The sequence below is a fragment of the Hypanus sabinus genome, chromosome 25 (assembly GCF_030144855.1).
Source record: "Hypanus sabinus isolate sHypSab1 chromosome 25, sHypSab1.hap1, whole genome shotgun sequence".
NCBI classification, from domain to species: Eukaryota; Metazoa; Chordata; class Chondrichthyes; order Myliobatiformes; family Dasyatidae; genus Hypanus; species Hypanus sabinus.
Window position 1 is genome coordinate 44,496,669 of NC_082730.1, and position 19,172 is coordinate 44,515,840.

Here is a 19,172-nt window from a genome sequence, read left to right on the forward strand (position 1 = left end):
TACTTTAGAAATTACCTTGGGTTACCCATAGCCCTCTATTTTTCTAAGCTCCATGTACCTATCCAGGAGTCTCTTAAAAGACCCTACCGTATCCGTCTCCACCACCATCACCAGCAGCCCATTCCACACACTCACCACTCTCTGCATAAAAAACTTACCCCTGACATCTCCTCTGTACCTACTCCTCAGCAACTTAAACCTGTGTCCTCTTGTGACAACCATTTCAGCCCTGGGAAAAAGCCTCTGACTATCCACACAATCCACACATATGAGGAGCATTTGGCAGCTTTCAGCTTGTACTCATTGAAATTTAGAAGAATTTGGGGGATCTCATTGAAACCTATTGAATGTTGAAAGGACTAGTTAGGGTGGATGTGGAGAGGATGTTTCCTATGGTGGGGGTATCCAGAACTGGAGGGCACAACCTCAGAATTGTGGGGCAACCTTTTAGAATAGAGGTAAGGATTAATTTTTAACCAGAGAGTAGTGGATCTGTGGAATGCTCTGCCAAAGACTGCGGTGAAGGCCAAGTCTGTGGGTATTTTTAAGGAGGAAGTTGATAGTTTCCTGATTGGTCAGGACATCAAAGGTGAGAAGGTAGGTGTATGGGGTTGAATGGGATCCGGGATTAGCCATGACAGAATGGCAGAACAGACTCAATGGGCTGAATGGCCTAATTCTGCTCCTATGTCTTACCGACTTAAGGTTTTATATATGCATTCTTTTACACATTGAGTTGCTGCTATATGATTGGCTGATTAGATATCAGCAAGAAAAATAATGTGAGTTGCCTTACTGACTACCGCCCAGCAACATTCACATCGACAGTGATGAAACGCTTTGAGAGATTGGTCGTGACTAGACTGAATTCCTTCCTCAGCAAGGACCTGGACCCACTGCAATTTGCCTATCGGCACAATAGGTCAACGGTAGATGCAATCTCAATGGCTCTTTACACAGCCTTAGACTATCTAGACAACACAAACACCTTTGTCAGGATGCTGTTTATCGACTATAGCTCAGCACTTAACACCATCATCCCCACAATCCTGATTGAGAAGTTACAGAACCTGGGCCTCTGCACCTCGATCTGCAATTGGATCCCTAACCACAATCTATGTGGATTGGTGATAATATCTCCTCCCTCACTGACAATCAACACTGCTGTTCCTTAGGGGTGTGTTCTTAGCCCACTGCTCTACTTTCTCTATACCCATGACCGCGTGGCTAGGCCTAACTCAAATACTGATGATGCAACCATTGTTGGTAGAATCTCAGATAGAGACGACAGGGTATACAGGAGTGAGATATGCCAGCTCTTTCAAGACGAAAGAGCTGATAGTGGACTTCAGGAAGGGTAAGATGCAGGAACACATGCCAATCCTCATAAAGGGATCAGAAGTGGAGAGAGTGAGCAGTTCCAAGTTCCTGGGTGTCAAGTTCTCTGAGGATCTAACCTGGTCCCAATATATTGATGCAGCTATAAAGAAGGCAAGACAGTGACTATACTTCATTAGGAGTTTGAAGAGATTTGGTATGTCAACAAAAACACTCAAAAACTTATGTAAATGTACTGTGGAGAGCATTCTGACAGGCTGCATCACTGTCTGGACTGAAAGAAGCTACAGGGGGTTGTAAATTTAGTTGGCTCCATCTTGGGTACTAGCCTACAAAGTACCCAGGACATCTTAAAGGAGCAGTGTCTCAGAAAGGCAGTGCCCATTATTAAGGACCTTCAGCACCCAGGGCATGCCCTTTTCTCACTGTTACTATCAGGTAGGAGGTACAGAAGCCTGAAGGCACACACTCAGTGATCCAGGAACAGCTTCTTCCCCTCTGCCATCTGATTTCTAAATAGACATTGAACCCTTAGACACTACCACATCTTAACAGATTATGTCCCTTTTTGCATGATATTAATCTATTGTATATACATATACAGTAATTGATTTACTTATTCATTTATTTATTTTCTTCTAGATTATGAATTGCATTGAACTGCTGCTGCTGAGTTAACAAATATCACAACACATGCCAGTGATGATAAACCCGATCCTGATTCTGCATCAATAAGCAGGTGCACAGCAGAGCCTAATAAGTGGCCATTGAGTGTATTTATTTTTGTATTCTAATGTAATTCTTGCACCTTGCATTGTTCCGCTTCCACAAAACATCAGATTTCACAATGTATTCAGTGTATTTCCAAGTTCTGAAGTCTTCCATCATTCAGTGAGCGAGCGAGTGAGTCTGCTTGGCTGCATCCAGCAACTGGTCATTGGGCTCGGCACTGGGGGTGTCAGCAGGGAGAGAAGGCACGTGGCCTTGATCCAATTCGGAAGGAAATGCCTGCAGCACCGAGCAGCTGTGATATCTGTCCTGCCACTCCAACACAGTATGGGGGTTGTCTGTAACTCAGGGATGTCCTCTACCTCTAAGACATGATTCGTGATTGAACATTGGTCTTACCCAAGCCCACCTGTGAAAGGAAGAGAGTTGGCTTGGAACTAGCAACCCCATCCTGTAAAAACTCAAAGCTACAGAAGCTCCAAAGATCTCATTCCTGGGAGAGGAAAATGGGCTACGCCTGGGAACAACTTGAAAGACTGACCCAGGACAGAGGACTCCTGGAAGGATAATGGACTAACCTATCAACCATTGGTCTTACCCACGACCTGGATATCAATGACCACTTCATCTGTTGCCGAGTCCACCTGGGCCACCAGTTTGTACTTGCCCGAGTCCTTCCTCTCCAGTGTCCTGATGAAGAGGATGGCGTCATTGCCAGTACTACAGACACTCACCCGGTCAGAAGGCAGAGGCTGCCCATCCTTGGTCCATGAGATGGTGGGTTTCACGTTGCCCTGTGCAAAAGAGAATTCTTGTCACTGAGGGAGGAGAGATGGGAAACCAAAGCCATCCTTGCCACTCCTCTGACCCAGCAACGGGGAGCTCAGGTCACCTGCAGCTTTGTAAATCACTAGTTAGGTCACATCTGGAGTTTTGCATACAATTCTGGTCATCCCATTATCGGAAGGATTTCGAGGCTCTGGAGAGGGTTCGGAAGAGGTTTACCAGGATGCTGCCTGGATTAGAGGGCTTGTGCTCTCATGAGAGAGGCTGGACAAACTTGGGTTGTTTTCTCTGGAGAAGTGGAGGCTAAGGATTTATATAAGATAGAGATTTATAAGAATATGAGAGGCATAGATAGAGTCATAGAGAAGTACAGCACAGAAACAGGACCTTTTGCCCATCTAGTCCATGCAAAACCTTTTAAAATGCCTACTCCTGTTGTCCTGCATGGAACCAGAGCCTCTCATATTGCTACTATCCATGTACCTATCCAAACTTCTCTTAAACATTGATATTGAGCTCTCATGCACCACTTGTGTTGGCAGCTCATTTCATATTCTCATGATCCTCTGAGTGAAGAAGTTTCCCCTCATGTTCCCCTTAAACTTTTCACCTTTCACCCTTAACCCATGCCTCTGGTTGTAGTTCCCCCCTTCCCCCAAGCTCAATGGGAAAAGTCTGCTTGTATTTACACAATCTCTACCCCTCATACGATAGTGTAGACAAACAGTATTTTTTTGCCCAGGTTTGAAACGTCTAATACCAGACAATAGTGTAGACAAACATTTAAGTTGGGAGGGGGTAATTTCAAAGGAGAATGAGGGGCAAGTGTTTTTACACAGTGCTGGGTGCCTGGAATGCATTGCTTGGGCTGGTGTTAGAGGCAGATACATTAGAGACCTTTAAGAGATGTTTAGATAGGCTCATGAATGTGTAAATGGAAGGATATGGACATTGTGTAGAAGGAGGGGATTAGTTTAGTTGGCCAACTGTTTAGTTGGTTGGGTACAGCACTGTGGACTGAAGGGGCTGGTTCTGTGTTACTCTGTTCTATATGCAAGGGCAGGATGAGTGCAGGTGGCCTACTCCTGCCTCTATCTAATCGTATTTTGTTGTGTCAGGAGTTCCTGAGTCTCAACACTACTTTGCTATTCCTCCTTCACACTATTTACTTACTCATTTATTGTAATTTATTTTATGTATTGTTCTGTACTCTTGTCACAAAACAATAAACAAAACAAAACAAGAGGGAGAAGGTACAGGAGCCTGAGGAGACACACTCAATGCTTTAGGAGCAGCTTCTTCCCCTCCACCATCAGATTTCTGAATGGTCCGTGAAACCACAAGCACATGTGGTTGTGCCTCCCTTCACATGTATTTAGTTTTATAGTACAGAGGATTCTGCTTCATTCAGCCTTCATTTCATCAGGGCAGTTGTTTATTTAGGACAACTCTTCAAGAACCTAAAACAATCAAGAAATAGCCGGGATTCCTTCATTTATTTGGGTAACAATTCCATTTAATTGGGGCAGGCACTGATGCCAAACAGTTTCTAACTCATATCAGATACATGCCTTTGCATGGCTGTTAGACACGACACCACACTTACAGTTTTTAAGTAGCGTCAGTTGCATGTGCTCAAAAAGGAGTGATATTTTGTCACTGATAGTGAGAAACAAGCAGACAGACAATTAAGAACTGCTTTGCTCAGGGTGGTTTCAAACATTCAGGCTTAGAGGTACCAGAATTGACCAGGAATGAAAAGGAAACAATTTCTCTACTTCAACAAGTTAGGAAGTACAAAGAATTTGAAGGTATCAATAATCCTCTTGAATGTTACAATGAAAATGAAGATTTGGAGGATGCAAACGTCAATAGCATTGTAGGAAGTCCATTATCTGCACTAGGTGTCTGCAGTGATTTTGTTCATTTACAGACAATCACATAACATCAATAACTATTATGAAATAATACAGTTTTATAGTTCTAGAGCAGCATTGGTAGTGTTCTAACTTGTTCTGTATTTCATTTAAATGCATAATTTATAACTTATTTAAATGGTAGTTTATCTTTTTCGTATCTTATAAAATATTTCCAAGAAGCTTCAGCTAATTGGGCCAAAATTTCCAGGTCTTGATGAATCCACTGTAGTGTTTTTGTAGTTTACTATACAGCTACTACCAAACAATAGACTTCCTGACATCCAAATCAGTGATAACAAACCTGAATCTGATTCTGATGCACGCACTGGCCACAGATCATGGGGCGACAGAATTCGCCAAGGCCCAGGAGAATAAAAGGTACTGGGAAAATTTTCTTCCAGAAATTTACATGAATATTTGTTTTGAATCGAAATATGGTTCTGTTTGTCAGGATCGAACTAATTTCAATCTTAAGGAATTTCAGGAATAGTGCCCCAGGACTTAAACAAATTGGAAGAATGCACAAAAAAAGTGGCAGATGGAATGCAAGTTGAGTCTATGGTAAAGAAGGCCAGTGCAATGTTGGCATTTATTTCAAATGAAATAGAATATAAAAGCAAGGCGATAATGCTGAGCTTTTATAAGACACTAGTCAGACTGCACTTGGAGTATTGTTGACAGGTTTGGGTTCCATATCTCAGAAAGGATGTGTTGTCATTGGAGAGAGTCCAGAGGAGGTTCAAGAGGGTGATTCCAGCAATAGAAAGGGTTAACATAAGAGGAGTGTTCGGCAGCTTTGGGACTGCACTCACTGAAATTTAGAGAATGCAGGGAAATCTCATTGAAACCCACTGAATGTTGGAAGGACTAGATAGGATAGATGTGGAGAGGTTGTTTCCCCTGGTGGGGATATCTAGAATGAGTGGGCACCATCTCAAAATAGAAGGGTAACCTTTTAGAACAGAGGTAAGGAGAAATATTTTTAGCCAGAGAGCAGTGAATCTGTGGAGGCTAAGTCTGTTGATATAGTTGATAGTTTCCTGATTGGTCAAGGCATCAAAGGATATCAATAATATATAGAGGTACTGACTAGGGAGGATGTAATATTAGATCTCCTATTAGGAAACAAGTAAGGACAGGTGACAGAAGTGTGTAGGGGAACACTTTGGTTCCAGTGATCATAACGTCATTAGTTTCAACTTGATCATGGATAAAGATAGATCTGGTCCTTGGGTTGAGGTTCTAAACTGGAAAAAGGCCAAATTTGAAGAAATGAGAAAGGATCTAAAAAGCATGGATTGGGACAGGTTGTTCTCTGGCAAGGATGTGATTGGTAAGTGGGAGGCCTTCAAAGGAGAAATTTTGAGAGTGCAGAGTTTGTATGTTCCTGTCAGGATTAAAGGCAAAGTGAATATGAATAAGGAACTTTGGTTCTCCAGGGATATTGGAACTCTGATAAAGAAGAAGAGAGAGATATATGACATGTATAGGAAACAGGGAGCAAATAAGATGCTTGAGGAGTATAAAAAGTGCAAAAAAATACTTAAGAAAGAAATCAGGAGGGCTAAAAGAAGACATGAGGTAGCTTTGGCAGTCAAGGTGAAGAATAATCCAAAGTGTTTCTACAGGTATATTAAGAGTTAAAGGATAGTAAGGGATAAAATTGGTCCTCTTGAAGATCAGAGTGGTTGGCTATGTATGGAACCAAAAGAAATGGAGATTTTAAATGTTTTTTTTTGCATCTGTATTTACTAAGGAAACTGGCATGGATTCAATGGAAATAAGGCAAACAAGTAGTGAGGTCATGGAACCTATACAGATTGAAGAGGAGGAGGTGCTTGTTATCTTGAGGCAAATCAGAGTAGATAAATCCCCAGGACCTGACAGGGTATTCCCTCGGACTTTGAAGGAGACTAGTGCTGAAATTGCAGATGTATTTAAAATGTTGGTATTTACGATGAGGTGCCAGAGGATTGTTGTTGTTTGAAAAAGGCTCTAAAATTAATCCAGGAAATTATAGACCGGTAAGTTTGACGCCGGTAGTAGATAAATTATTGGAAGGAGTATTAAGAGACAGGATCTACAAGAATTTAGATAGACAGGGACTTATTAGGGAGAGTCAATGCGGCTTTGTGCGTGGTAGGTCATGTTTAACAAATCTATTAGAGTTTTTCGAGGAGGTTACCAGGAAAGTGGATGAAGGGAAGGCAGTGGATGTTGTCTACATGGACTTCAGTAAGGCCTTTGACAAGGTCCCGCATGGGAGGTTAGTAAGGAAAATTCAGTCACTAGGTATACATGGTGAGGTAGTAAATTGGATTAGACATTGGCTCAATGGGAGAAGCCAGAGAGTGGTAGTGGAGGATTGCTTCTCTGAGTGGAGCCTGTGACTAGTGGTGTGCCACAGGGATCGTTGCTGGGTCCATTGTTATTTATCATCTATATCAATGATCTGGATGATAATGTGGTAAATTGGATCAGTAAATTTGCTGATGATACAAAGATTGGAGGTGTAGCGGACGGTGAGGAAGGCTTTCAAAGCTTGCAGATGGATTTGGAACATACAAGGTAAATGGTAGGGCACTGAGGAGTGCAGTAGAACAGAGGGATCTGGGAATACAGATACAAAATTCCCTAAAAGTGGCGTCACAGGTAGATAGGGTCGTAAAGAGAGCTTTTGGTACATTGGGCTTTATAAATCAAAGTATTGAGTATAAGAGTTGGAATGTTATGGTGATGTTGTATAAGGCATTGGTGGGGCCAAATTTGGAGTATTGTGTGCGGTTTTGGTCATCAAATTACAGGAAGGATATTAATAAAGTTGAAAGAGTGTAGGGAAGGTTTACAAGGATGTTGCCAGGGCTTGAGAAACTGAGTTACAGAGAAAGGTTGAATAGGTTAGGACTTTATTCCTTGGAGTGTAGAAGAATGAGGGGAGATTTGATAGAGATATATAAAATTATGGTGGGTATAGTTAGAATTAATGCAAGCAGGCTCTTTCCACTGAGGATAGGTGAGAAAAAAAAGACGTCATGGATTAAGGGTGAAGGGGGAAAAGTTTAACAGGAACGTTAGGGAGGGCTTCTTCACACAGAGAGTGGTGGGAGTGTGGAATGAGCTGCCAGATGAAGTAGTAAATGTGGGCTCATTTTTAACATTTAAGAAAAACTTGGACAGGTATATGGATGAGAGATGTATGGAGGGATATGGTCCAGGTGCAGTTCAGTGGGACTAGGCAGAAAGATGGTTCGGCACAGCCAAGAAGGGCAAAAAGGCCTGTTTCTGTGCTGTAATGTTCTATGTTCTATGGTTCTATGGATATGGCGAGAAGGCAGGTGTATGGGGTTGAATGGGATCTGGGATCAGCCATGATGGAATGGTAGAGCAAACTCAATTGGCTGAATGGCCCAATTCTGATCCTATATCTTATCCTTTCCATTCCTATCAATTAGCCTATGCTCTAACCATGCCAGTAACTTCCCTGTAATAGCTCTTAACTTGGTAAGCACTCATATATGGCACATTATCAAAGGCTTTCTGAAAATCTAAATATACAACATATAACCATATAACAATTACAGCACAGAAGCAGGCCATCTCGGCCCTTCTAGTCCATGCCAGACACTTACTCTCAACATCTGCTGCTTCTCGTGCTAACCATTTCAGACCTGGGAAAAAGCCCCTGACTATCAGATTGACATTAGGAAAGAAACTGTGATGAGTAGACTGTTAGGACTGAAGGCTAATAAACCCCCGGGTCCAGATGGTCTGCATCCGAGGGTTCTAAAAGAGGTGGCTCAGGAAATTGTGGATGCATTGGTAATCATTTTCCAATGTTCCTTAGATTCAGGATCAGTTCCTGAAGATTGGAGAGTGGCAAATGTTGTCCCACTTTTCAAGAAGCCTAACGTCAGTCGTGGGGAAGATGCTTGAGTCCATTATTAAGGACGAAATAGTGGCACATCTAGATGGCAGAAATAGGATTAGGCCGAGCCAGCATGGATTTACCAAGGGCAAATCATGCTTGACTAATCTGTTGGAGTTTTTTGAGGGTGTAACAAGGATGTTAGACGAGGGTAAGCCAGTAGATGTTGTGTACCTAGATTTTCAGAAGGCATTCGATAAGGTGCCACATAGGAGATTGGTGAGTAAAATCAGAGCTCATGGCATTGGGGGCAGGGTTTCAACATGGATAGAAAACTGGTTGGCAGATAGAAAGCAAAGGGTAGCAGTGAATGGGTGTTTCTCAGACTGGCTGGAGGTGACTAGTGGGGTACCACAGGGCACTGTATTGGGACCACAGCTCTTTACGATTTATGTCAATGATTTAGATGAGGGCATTGAAAACTATATCAGCAAGTTTGCTGACGATACTAAACTGGGTGGCAGTGTGACATGCGAAGAGGACGTTAGGAGAATACAGGGAGACTTGGATAGGCTGAGTGAGTGGGCAGATACTTGGCAGATGTCATTCAATGTGAATAAATGTGAAGTTATCCACTTTGGAAGCAGGAACAAGAGGGCAGAGTATTGTCTGAACGGTGTCGAGTTAGGTAAGGGAGAAATGCAAAGAGACCTAGGAGTCCTAGTTCACCAGTCAATGAAGGTGAATGAGCAAGTGCAACAGGCAGTGAAGAGGGCAAATGGAATGTTGGCCTTTGTTACAAGGGGAATTGAATACAAGAGCAAGGATGTTCTTTTGCATTTGTACAGGGCCCTGGTGAGACCACACCTGGAATATTGTGTACAGTTTTGGTCTCCAGGTTTAAGGAAGGACATTCTGGCAATTGAGGAAGTGCAGCGTAGATTCACTAGGTTGATTCCTGGGATGGCAGGGCTGTCTTACGCAGAGAGATTGGAGAGATTGGGCTTGTACACACTGGAATTGAGGAGATTGAGAGGGGATCTGATTGAAACGTTTAAGATAATTAAAGGATTTGATAGGATTGAGGCAGGAAATATGTTCCAGATGTTGGGAGAGTCCAGTACCAGAGGGCATGGATTGAGAATAAGAGGTCAGTTATTTAAAACAGAGTTGAGGAAGAGCTTCTTCTCCCAGAGAGTTGTGGAGGTGTGGAATGCACTGCCTCGGAAGACGGTGGAGGCCAATTCTCTGGATGCTTTCAAGAAGGAGCTGGATAGATATCTGATGGATAGGGGAATCAAGGGATATGGGGACAAGGCAGGGACTGGGTATTGATAGTGAATGATCTGCCATGATCTCAGAATGGCAGTGCAGACTCGAGGGGCCGAATGGTCTACTTCTGCACCTATTGTCTATTGTCTATATCCACATGATCGATGCCTCTCATCAACTTGGACACCTCTATCGGGTCACCTCTCATCCTCTGTCGTTCCAAGGAGAAAAGGCCAAATTCACTCAAACTATTCTCATAAGGCATGCTCCCCAATCCAGGCAACACCCTTGTAAAATCTCCTCTGCACCCTTTCTATAGTTTCCACATCCTTCCTGCAGTGAGGTGACCAGAACTGAGCACAGTACTCCAAGTGGGGTCTGACCAGGATCCTGTATAACTGTAACATTACCTCTCGTCTCTTGAACTCAGTCCCACAATTGATGAAGGCCAGTGCACAGTATGCCTTCTTAACCACACAGTTAACCTGCGCAGCAGTCCTATGGACTCAACTCCAAGATCCCTCTGATCCTCCGTACTGCCAAGAGTCATACCATTAATACTATATTCTGCCATCATATTTGACCTACCAAAAGGAACCACCTCACACTTATCTGGGTTGAACTCCATCTGCCACTGCTCAGCCCAGTTTTGCATCCTATTGATGTCCTGCTGTAATGCCTGACAGCCCTCCACATTATCCACAATACCCCCAATCTTTGTGTCATCAGCAAATTTACTAACCTATCCCTCCACTTCCTCATCCAGGTCATTTATAAAAATCACGAACAGTAAGGGTCCCAGAACAGATCCCTGAGGCACCCCACTGGTCACCAACCTCCATGCAGAATATGACCCATCTACAACCACTCTTTGCCTTCTGTGGGCAAGCCAGTTCTGAATCCACAAAGCAATGTCCCCTTGGATCCCATGCCTCCTTACTTTCTCAATAAGCCTTGCATGGGGTACCTTATCAAATGCCTTGCTGAAATCCGTATGCACTATATCTATGCTCACCTTCATCAATGTGTTTAGTCACACCCTCAAAAAATTCAGTCAGGCTTGTAAGGCACGACCTGCCTTTGACAAAGCCATACTGACTATCCCTACTCATATTAAGGTGGGTAAGTCCCCAGGGCCTGATGGAATATACCCCAGGTTATTGAGAGAGGTGAGAGAAGAGATTGTTCGGGCCTTGACCAATATCATCATGTCCTCTCTAGCCACAGGCGAAGCCCCAGAGGATGGCAAGTAGCCAATGTTATTTCATTGTCTAAGAAGGGAACTAGGGATAATCCTGGAACCGGTAGACCAATGAGTTTCACGTCAGTAGTAGCGAAATTACTGTAGAGAATTCTTAGGATTTATGAGCATTTGGAAAACCATGGTCTAATTAAACCATGGCTTTGTGTGGGGAAGGTCATGTCTTACAAACTTGGTGATGAGGGTGATTGATGAAGGTAGAGCTGTGGATGTTGTCTACGTGGATTTTAGTAAGGTTTGAAAAGGTTCCTGATGGGAGGCTCATCCAGAAGATTAAGATGCATGGGACCCATGGTGAATTGGGTGTTCAGGATCAGAACAGGTTTGCCCATTGAAGACAGAATGTAGTGATCAAAGGGCTAGAGGTCTGTGATTAGTGGTGTCCAAAAGGAATTCGTACTGGGATTAGTGGTGTCCTGCAGGAATTTGTACTGGGATTAGTGGTGTCCTGCAGAAATGTGTACTGTGTTTAGTGGCGTCCTGCAGAAATCTGTGCTGTGATTAATGGTGTCCCACAAGAATCTGTGCAGGAATTTGTGGTGTCCTGCAGAAATCTTTGTTGGGATTAGTGGTGCCTCACAGGAATCTGAACTGGGATTAGTGGTGTCCCACAGGAATGTGTACTAGAATTAGTGATGTCCTGCAGAAATCTGTGTTGTGATTAATAGCATCCCACAGGAATCTGCACTGGGATTAGTGGTGTCCTGCAGGAATCTGTACTGTGTTTAGTGGCGTCCTGCAGGAATCTGTGCTGGGATTAGTGGTGTCCTGCAGGAATCTGTACTGTGTTTAGTGGCGTCCTGCAGAAATCTGTGCTGAGATTAGTGGTGTCCTGCAGGAATCTCTGCTGGGATTAGTGGTGCCTGCAGGAATCTGTGCTGGGATTAGTGGTGCCTGCAGGAATCTGTGCTGGGATTAGTGGTGTCCTGCAGGAATCTGTGTTGGGACCTCTGCTGCTAGTAATGTATATAATTGACCTGGATGGAAACGTAGATGGGTTGGTTAGTAAATTTGCTGATTGGTGCTGTTGTGGATAGTGTGAAAGACTGGCAAAGAATTCAATGGGATATAGATCAGTTGTGGATATGGGCAGTTAATGGCAGATGGAGTTTGACCCAGCCAAATGTGAAGTGTTGAACCTTAGTAGGGCAAATGTAAAGAGGCAGTATACTGTTAAAGGCAAGACCCTTAATTAGACCCTTGATCAGCAAAGGATTCATAGCTCCCTGAAAGTGGCTACACAAGTCGACACAAGGCATGCTCGTTAGGTCATATCTGGAGTATTGCATATCTTGTTGCCCCATTATAGGAAGGATATTGAGGCTTTGGAGAGGGTGCAGAAATGTCTGGATGAAAGGGAATGTGGTATAATGAGGGTTGTTTTCTCTGAAATGGCAGAACCCAAGGGGAGAACCTGATAGAAGTTTATGAGATTATGAAAGACAGAGATGGAGTAGACTGGGAGTATCTGTGTCCCAGGGTAGAAATGGCTAATACGTGGGTGTACATTGAAGGTGAGAGTGGTAGTTTCAAAGGAGATGTAAGGGGCAAGTTTTTTTTACACAGAGAGTGGTGGTTGCCTGACGTGTGCTGCCTAGGGTATAGACACATGAACGTGAGGAAAGTGGAAGTATATGGACATTGTGTAGGCAGAAGAGATTAGTTTAGTTAGACATTTGGTTACTAATTTAATTGTGGGCCAAAGGGCCTGTTTCTGTGCTTTGCCCCATTCCTACTGGAATTACTTTTACATGGGTAAGAAAGATTAGCACAATATCGATTAAACCAATCTGTGAGACAATGGGCCATCCTCCCCCCTTCTGTTCCCTGTTACTCACATGGATTGGGATGGACAAGTTCAACTTCTGTCCGACCTTCCGAATGTAAGTGTCCCTGAGATTGCGGGGTAAACGGATCTTGGGGCGAGCTGCAGAGGAACAGACAAGTTACAATGAGCAAAGGGCAGAATATCAAGGGAATAAAGAAAGATTTGTATCTGCCCAACTCAAGGTTTCTAAAACTAGGTGGCGTAAGATTAGGCCCAAGAGATAAAGATTTCATAAGAAATCTGAGCAACAGCCTTCTCACCCAGGTATGGAACTCTCTGCATGAGCATATGCTGGAGACAGACACCCTCACAATTTTTCATAAGTATTTAGATGAACACTTCAGTTGCTAAGGTATTGAAAGCCACTAGACATCGGAGCAGAATTAGGCTATTCGGCCCATTGAATAGCCGAATAGCCTAATTCTATTCGGCTCATCATGGCTAACTTATTATCCCTCTCAACACCTTTCTCATGCCTTCTCCTCGTAACTTTAGGCACTCTGACTAATCAAGAACCTATCAACCTCCACTTTAAAAAAGGCCAATGACTTCCACAGATTCAAGTTAAAAATACAATTATCATCAAAGTATGTATACAGTATGCAACCTTGAGATTTGTCTTCTTGCAGACAGCCACAAAACAAAGAAACACCATAGAACACATTTAAAGAAAACCCCCTCAGTACAAGATCATAAACCACAGCCACAAGCCGCCAAGGGAGAAAGCCCAGCCCAGGAACTGCTGGCAGCAGCCACAGCTATCGAGTCCATCAGTTCAGTGCTGCGTCAATGGCTTCAGATCACAACCGCAGATCCAAGTGTCATGATCAAATAGTAAAGCATGTTCAGAATTAAGAACATTAAGCATCAAACTGGAGCTGAAAATGAGTTGACAGCTACGAGCCACAAGCCATGAGCCACGAAACACGAGCCATGAGCTGCTCAAGCAAACAAACTTTGCAACATGAAACCCGATGTTCCTGCACTTTCTGAGGCATTTTACAGATACTCAGGTAGTTTCAGAGTCACAGAGGTAGACAGCATGGACACAGGCCCTTCAGCCCAACACCAAATTACCTACCCGAGCCAATCCCATTTGCCTGCATTTGCTCCATATCCCTCTGAACTTTTCCTGTTTATGTACTTGTCCAGAAGTTGTCCAAAACGTTATAATGGCACCCACTTCCTCTACCATCTCCTCTGGAAGCTTTTTCAAATACCCACCTACCTCTGAGTTAAAAACTGCCCCTCCAGTTCAAGTTGAAATTCAGTTTATTGTCACTCAACCATACATAGGTGTACCTCAACGAGACAACAGAATGCACATGTACCAACGAGACAACCGTATGCATGTGTACCCCCAATGAGACAACGGAACGCATGTGTACCCCGAGACAACCGTATGCATGTGTACCCCCAACAAGACAACCGTACGCACGTGTACCCCCAATGAGACAATGGAACGCACGTGTACCCCAAAACAACCGTATGCATGTGTACCCCCAATGAGACAACGGAATGCACATGTACCAACAAGACAACCGTATGCATGTGTACCCCCAATGAGACAACGGAACGCATGTGTACCCCGAGACAACCGTATGCATGTGTACCCCCAATGAGACAACCAAGGAGACAACATTTTCCTATCCAAACCATTCTTGTCCTAATGCCATGGCACCTCTTGCCTGAAGGTAAGGTGTCAAAGAGATTGTCGGACGGATGGGAAGGTTCATTGACAGTATTAAGAACCCTGCGTACATAGCACTCCTGATAAATATCTCGGATGGGTGGAAGAGAGATCCCATTGATCCTCTCAGCAGTCCCCACAATCCTTTGTAGGGTCTTGCAGTCAGATGCCTTGCAATTCCTGTACCAGACTGTGATTGTAGCTGGTCAGGACATTCTCGATGGTGCTCCTGTAAAAACTGATTAAAATGGGAGTGGGCAGTCTCACTCACCTCAATCTCCTCAGGAAATGGAGATGCTGCTGTGTTTTCTTGACAAAAGAGGTGGTGCGGGTGACTGGGTGAGATTGTCCATTATGTGCTCTCCCAGAAACCTGGTGCTCCTAACTCTCTGCTTGAAGGAGCCATGCATGTGTAGTGGGTGTGGTCTGCCTGCACCTTCCTAAAGTCCACAATTATCTCTTGGGTCTTGTGCATGCTGAGACTCAAGTTGTTGTGCTTGCACCATTCTACAGCCTCTCTGTGCAATGCCTCATCACTACTGTTGATGAGGCCAACCATTGTGTCATCAGCGAACTTGATGACTGAGTTTGGACTGGATTTAGCAATGCAGTCATGTATCAGCAGCGTGAACAGCAGTGAGCCTCAGGTCACCTTTAAATTTCTCCCCACTCAACGTAAAATCATCCTTCTAGCCTTAGATTTCTCTACCCTGGGAAATCCACTGAACCCCACATCCACTTGACCATAAATTAATCATTGAGCACAATTTGACCACTTGACCTATTGAGTCTGATCATGGCTGATCTATTTCTACCTCAATCCCATTGCCCTGCCTTTTCCCCATAACCTCTCATACCCTGACTCATCAAGAATTTATCAACCTCCACTTTAAGCACACTTAATGACCTGGTCTCCACAGTCGCCTGTGCAACAAATTCCATAGATTCATCACCCTCTGACTAAAGAGATTTTTCCTCATCTCTGTTCTAAATGGACGTCCCTCTATTCTGAGGTTGTGCCCTCAAGTCCTAGACTCCCCCACTATAAGAAACATCCTCTTCACATCCACTCTATCTAGGCCTTTCAATATTTGACAGCTTTCAATGAGATTCCCTTCATTCTTCTAAACTCATGCAAGTATGGGCCCAGAGCCATCAAATGCTCCTCATAAGGTAAGCCTTTCAGTCGCAGAATCATTTTTGTAAATCTCCTTTGAACCCTCTTCAATGTCAGCACATCAGTTCTTAGATATGGGGCCTACAATTTCTCACAATACTCCAAGTGAGGCGTCAGCAATGCCTTATAAAAACTCAGCATTACATCCTTGCCTTTATATTCTTGTCTTCTTGAAATGAATACCAACATTGCAGAAGCCTTCCTCACCACCAACACAGCTCGCATGAGGACTCCCCAGTCCCTTCGCACCTCAGGTTTTTGAATTTTCTCCCCGTTCCTTGCTCCTCCACCTATATTGGTTTCATCTGCAAATTTGGCCACAAAGCCATCAATTCCATCACCAAATTACTGACATATAACATAAAATGAAGCAGTCCCAATACTGACCCCAGTAGAACACCACTAGTCATGGTAGCCAATGAGAAAAGACTCCCTTTACTCCCACTCTTTGCCTCCTTCCAATCAGCCACTGCTCAATCCATGCTAGTATCTTTCTTGTAACACTGTGGGCTTTTACCTTGCTGATCAGCCTCGTGTGGCACTTTGTCAAAGGCCTTTTGAAAATCCAAGTGCACAATATCCACCGATTCTCCTTTGTCTATCCTACTTGTTATTTCCTCAAAGAATTCCAACGAATTTGTCAGACAAGATTTTCCCTTAAGGAAACCATGTTGATTTTATCATGTGCCTGCAAGTACCCTGAGACCTCATACCTAATAATTAACTCAAACCTCTTCAGAACCCCTGAGGTCAAGCTAACTGGTCTATAATTTCCTTTCTTCTGTCTTCTTCCATTCTTGAAGAGTAGAGTGACATTTGCAATTTTGCCAGCCCTCCAGAATCTAGGATCTAGTGATTGTTGAAAGATCATTACTGATGTCTCCACAATCTCTTCAACTACCTGTTTTAGAACTCTGGGCTGTAGTCCATCTGGCCCAGGTGACTTATCAACCTTCAGACCTTTCAGCTTCCCAAGCACCCTCTCCTTATCAATAGCACCTGCACTCACTTCTGCCCCCTGACACTCTTAAACTTCCACCATACTGCTAGTGTCTTCAACAGTGAAGACTGATGCAAAATACTTATTCAGTTTGCCCACTTGTCCCTCATATCCTTGTCCCTCATAACTACCTTTCCACCATCGTTTTCCTATGGTCCAATATCTAATCTCACCTTTCTTTTACTATTTATATATCTGGATAAAATTTTGGTATTCTCTTTGATATTGTGGCTATCTTTTCACGCCTCATGGCTTTTCAGTTGCCTTCTGTTGTTTTAAAAGCTTTCCAATCCTCTAACATCCCACTAATTTTTGCTCTATTATATACCCCTCTTTTGCTTTTATGTTGTCTTTGACTACTCTTGTCAGCCACAATTGCATCATCCTACCTTTAGAATACTTCTTCTTTGGGATGTATCTATCTGTGCTTTCAGAATTGCTCCCAGAAACTTCAGCCATCATCCCTGCTAGTGTCCCCTTCCAATCAACTTTGATCAGATGTTCTTTCGTAATATCTACATGCTCAAGCTTTTCAGTCTGCTGCGAGTCAGCACTACAATCACCAAGATCCTTTTCCATAGTGAATACTGAAGCAAAGTATTCATTAAGTACCTCTGCTATTTCGTCCGGTTCCATACACACTTTCCCACTGTCACAATTGATAGGTCCTATTCTTTCACGTATTACTCCTGTTCGGGTGTTGCATTTGTGCATGAAATGGGCTGCCGGCAACGGTGGTGGAGGCGGATATGATAGGGTCTTTTAAGAGACTTTTGAGAACATGGAGCTTAGAAAAATAGAGGGCTATGGGTAAGCCTAGTGATTTCTAAGGTAGGGACATGTTCGGCACAACTTTGCGGGCCGAATGGTCTGTATTGTGCTGTAGGTTTTCTATATTTCTATGTTTTCAATGCCTCTGTAATTCCTTCATTCCACTGTAATATTGAGACCAGACTTCAGCTTCTCCATCTCAGATTGCAGGGTGAATTCCAGCATCTACAGATTTTCTCTTTGTTTGTGATGAAATACAAGATGATTGGTGAAGCTGGGGGGGGGGGGGCTGGGGGGAGGTGGGGTGGGAGAGGGCTGAAGTAAAGAGCTGGGAGGTTGATTAGTAAAAAAGATACAGGAAGCCACTCTGGAAACAGTCAATGACCCCAACAAACTCACAGGTGAAGTGTTGCCTTACCTGGAAGGACCTCGTGGCCTCCTTCATAACGATGAGACCCGATTATATATTGGGAGAACCACTTTGCCAAGCACCTATGCTCCATCCACTAGAAAAAGTGGTATCTCCCAGTGGCCATCCATTTTAATTCCACTTCTCATTCCCATTCCTATATGTCAGTCCATGGTCTCCTCTGCTGCCACAATGATGCCACACTCAAGACCTGAGGAGCAACACCTTGTATTCCGTCTGGGTAACCTCTAACCTGATAGCATGAGCATCGATTTCTCAAACTTCTGGTATGCCCGCCCACCTCTCCTTCACCATTCCCCATTCCCATTTCCTTCTCCTTGCCTGCACATCACCTCCCTCTGGAGCTCTTTCCCCTTCCTTTTCTTCCATGGCCTTCTGACCTCTCCTATCAGATTTCCCCTTCTCCAGCCCTTAATCTTTTTCATCAATCAACTTCCCAGCTCTTTACTTCACCCCTCCACCACCCCCCCCCCCCCCGGTTTCACCTATCACCTTGTATTTTTTCTTCTTCCCCCCAATCTTATAACTGACCTCATCTTTTTTCTCCAGTCCTGATGATGGATCTTGGCTTGAAATGTCAACTCTTTATTCTTTTCCATAGCTGCCTGGACTGCTGAATTCCTCTAGTATTTTGTATATTAGGATCACTGTCTCATAAAGGTTCCTTTACCTTAAGCTTCCCAATAAAATAAGACAATACAGCAGCAGAATTAGGCCATTTGGCCCGTAGAATCTCCTCCACCATTTTATCATGGCTGATCCATTTTCCCTCTCAGCCCCAGTTTCCTGCTATCTCCCCATATGTCTTAATGCCCTGAACAATCACAAATCTCTATCTTAAACACTTGGCCTTCACAGCTGCCTGTGGCAATGAATTTCACAGATTCACCGCACTCTGGCTAAAGAAATTCTTCCTCATCTCTGTTCTAAAAGGACACCCCTCTATTCTGAGGTTGTGTCCTCAGGTTCTAGACTCCTCCACCATAGGAAACATTCTTTCCAAATCCACTCCATCAAGGTCTTTCAACATTCGAAATAACTCTGATCAGGGTCTTTTTACCCTTGCAGCTGTTTAACTCTACCCATAACAATTCTACATCTTCTGA

At 43.7% G+C, this 19,172-nt stretch overlaps 1 protein-coding gene across 1 annotated transcript in view; it reads right to left on the minus strand.

Annotated features, from left to right (window-relative positions):
* Positions 1-19,172, minus strand: part of LOC132381204 (myosin-binding protein H-like) — a 59,667-nt gene that overhangs the window by 22,210 nt on the left and 18,285 nt on the right. Inside the window, exons 4-5 of the mRNA XM_059950503.1 lie at positions 13,009-13,097; positions 2,666-2,861 (exon numbers count right to left, since the gene is read on the minus strand). Coding sequence (XP_059806486.1) covers positions 2,666-2,861; positions 13,009-13,097 — 285 coding nt within the window. The remainder of the gene's footprint in view (positions 1-2,665; positions 2,862-13,008; positions 13,098-19,172) is intronic.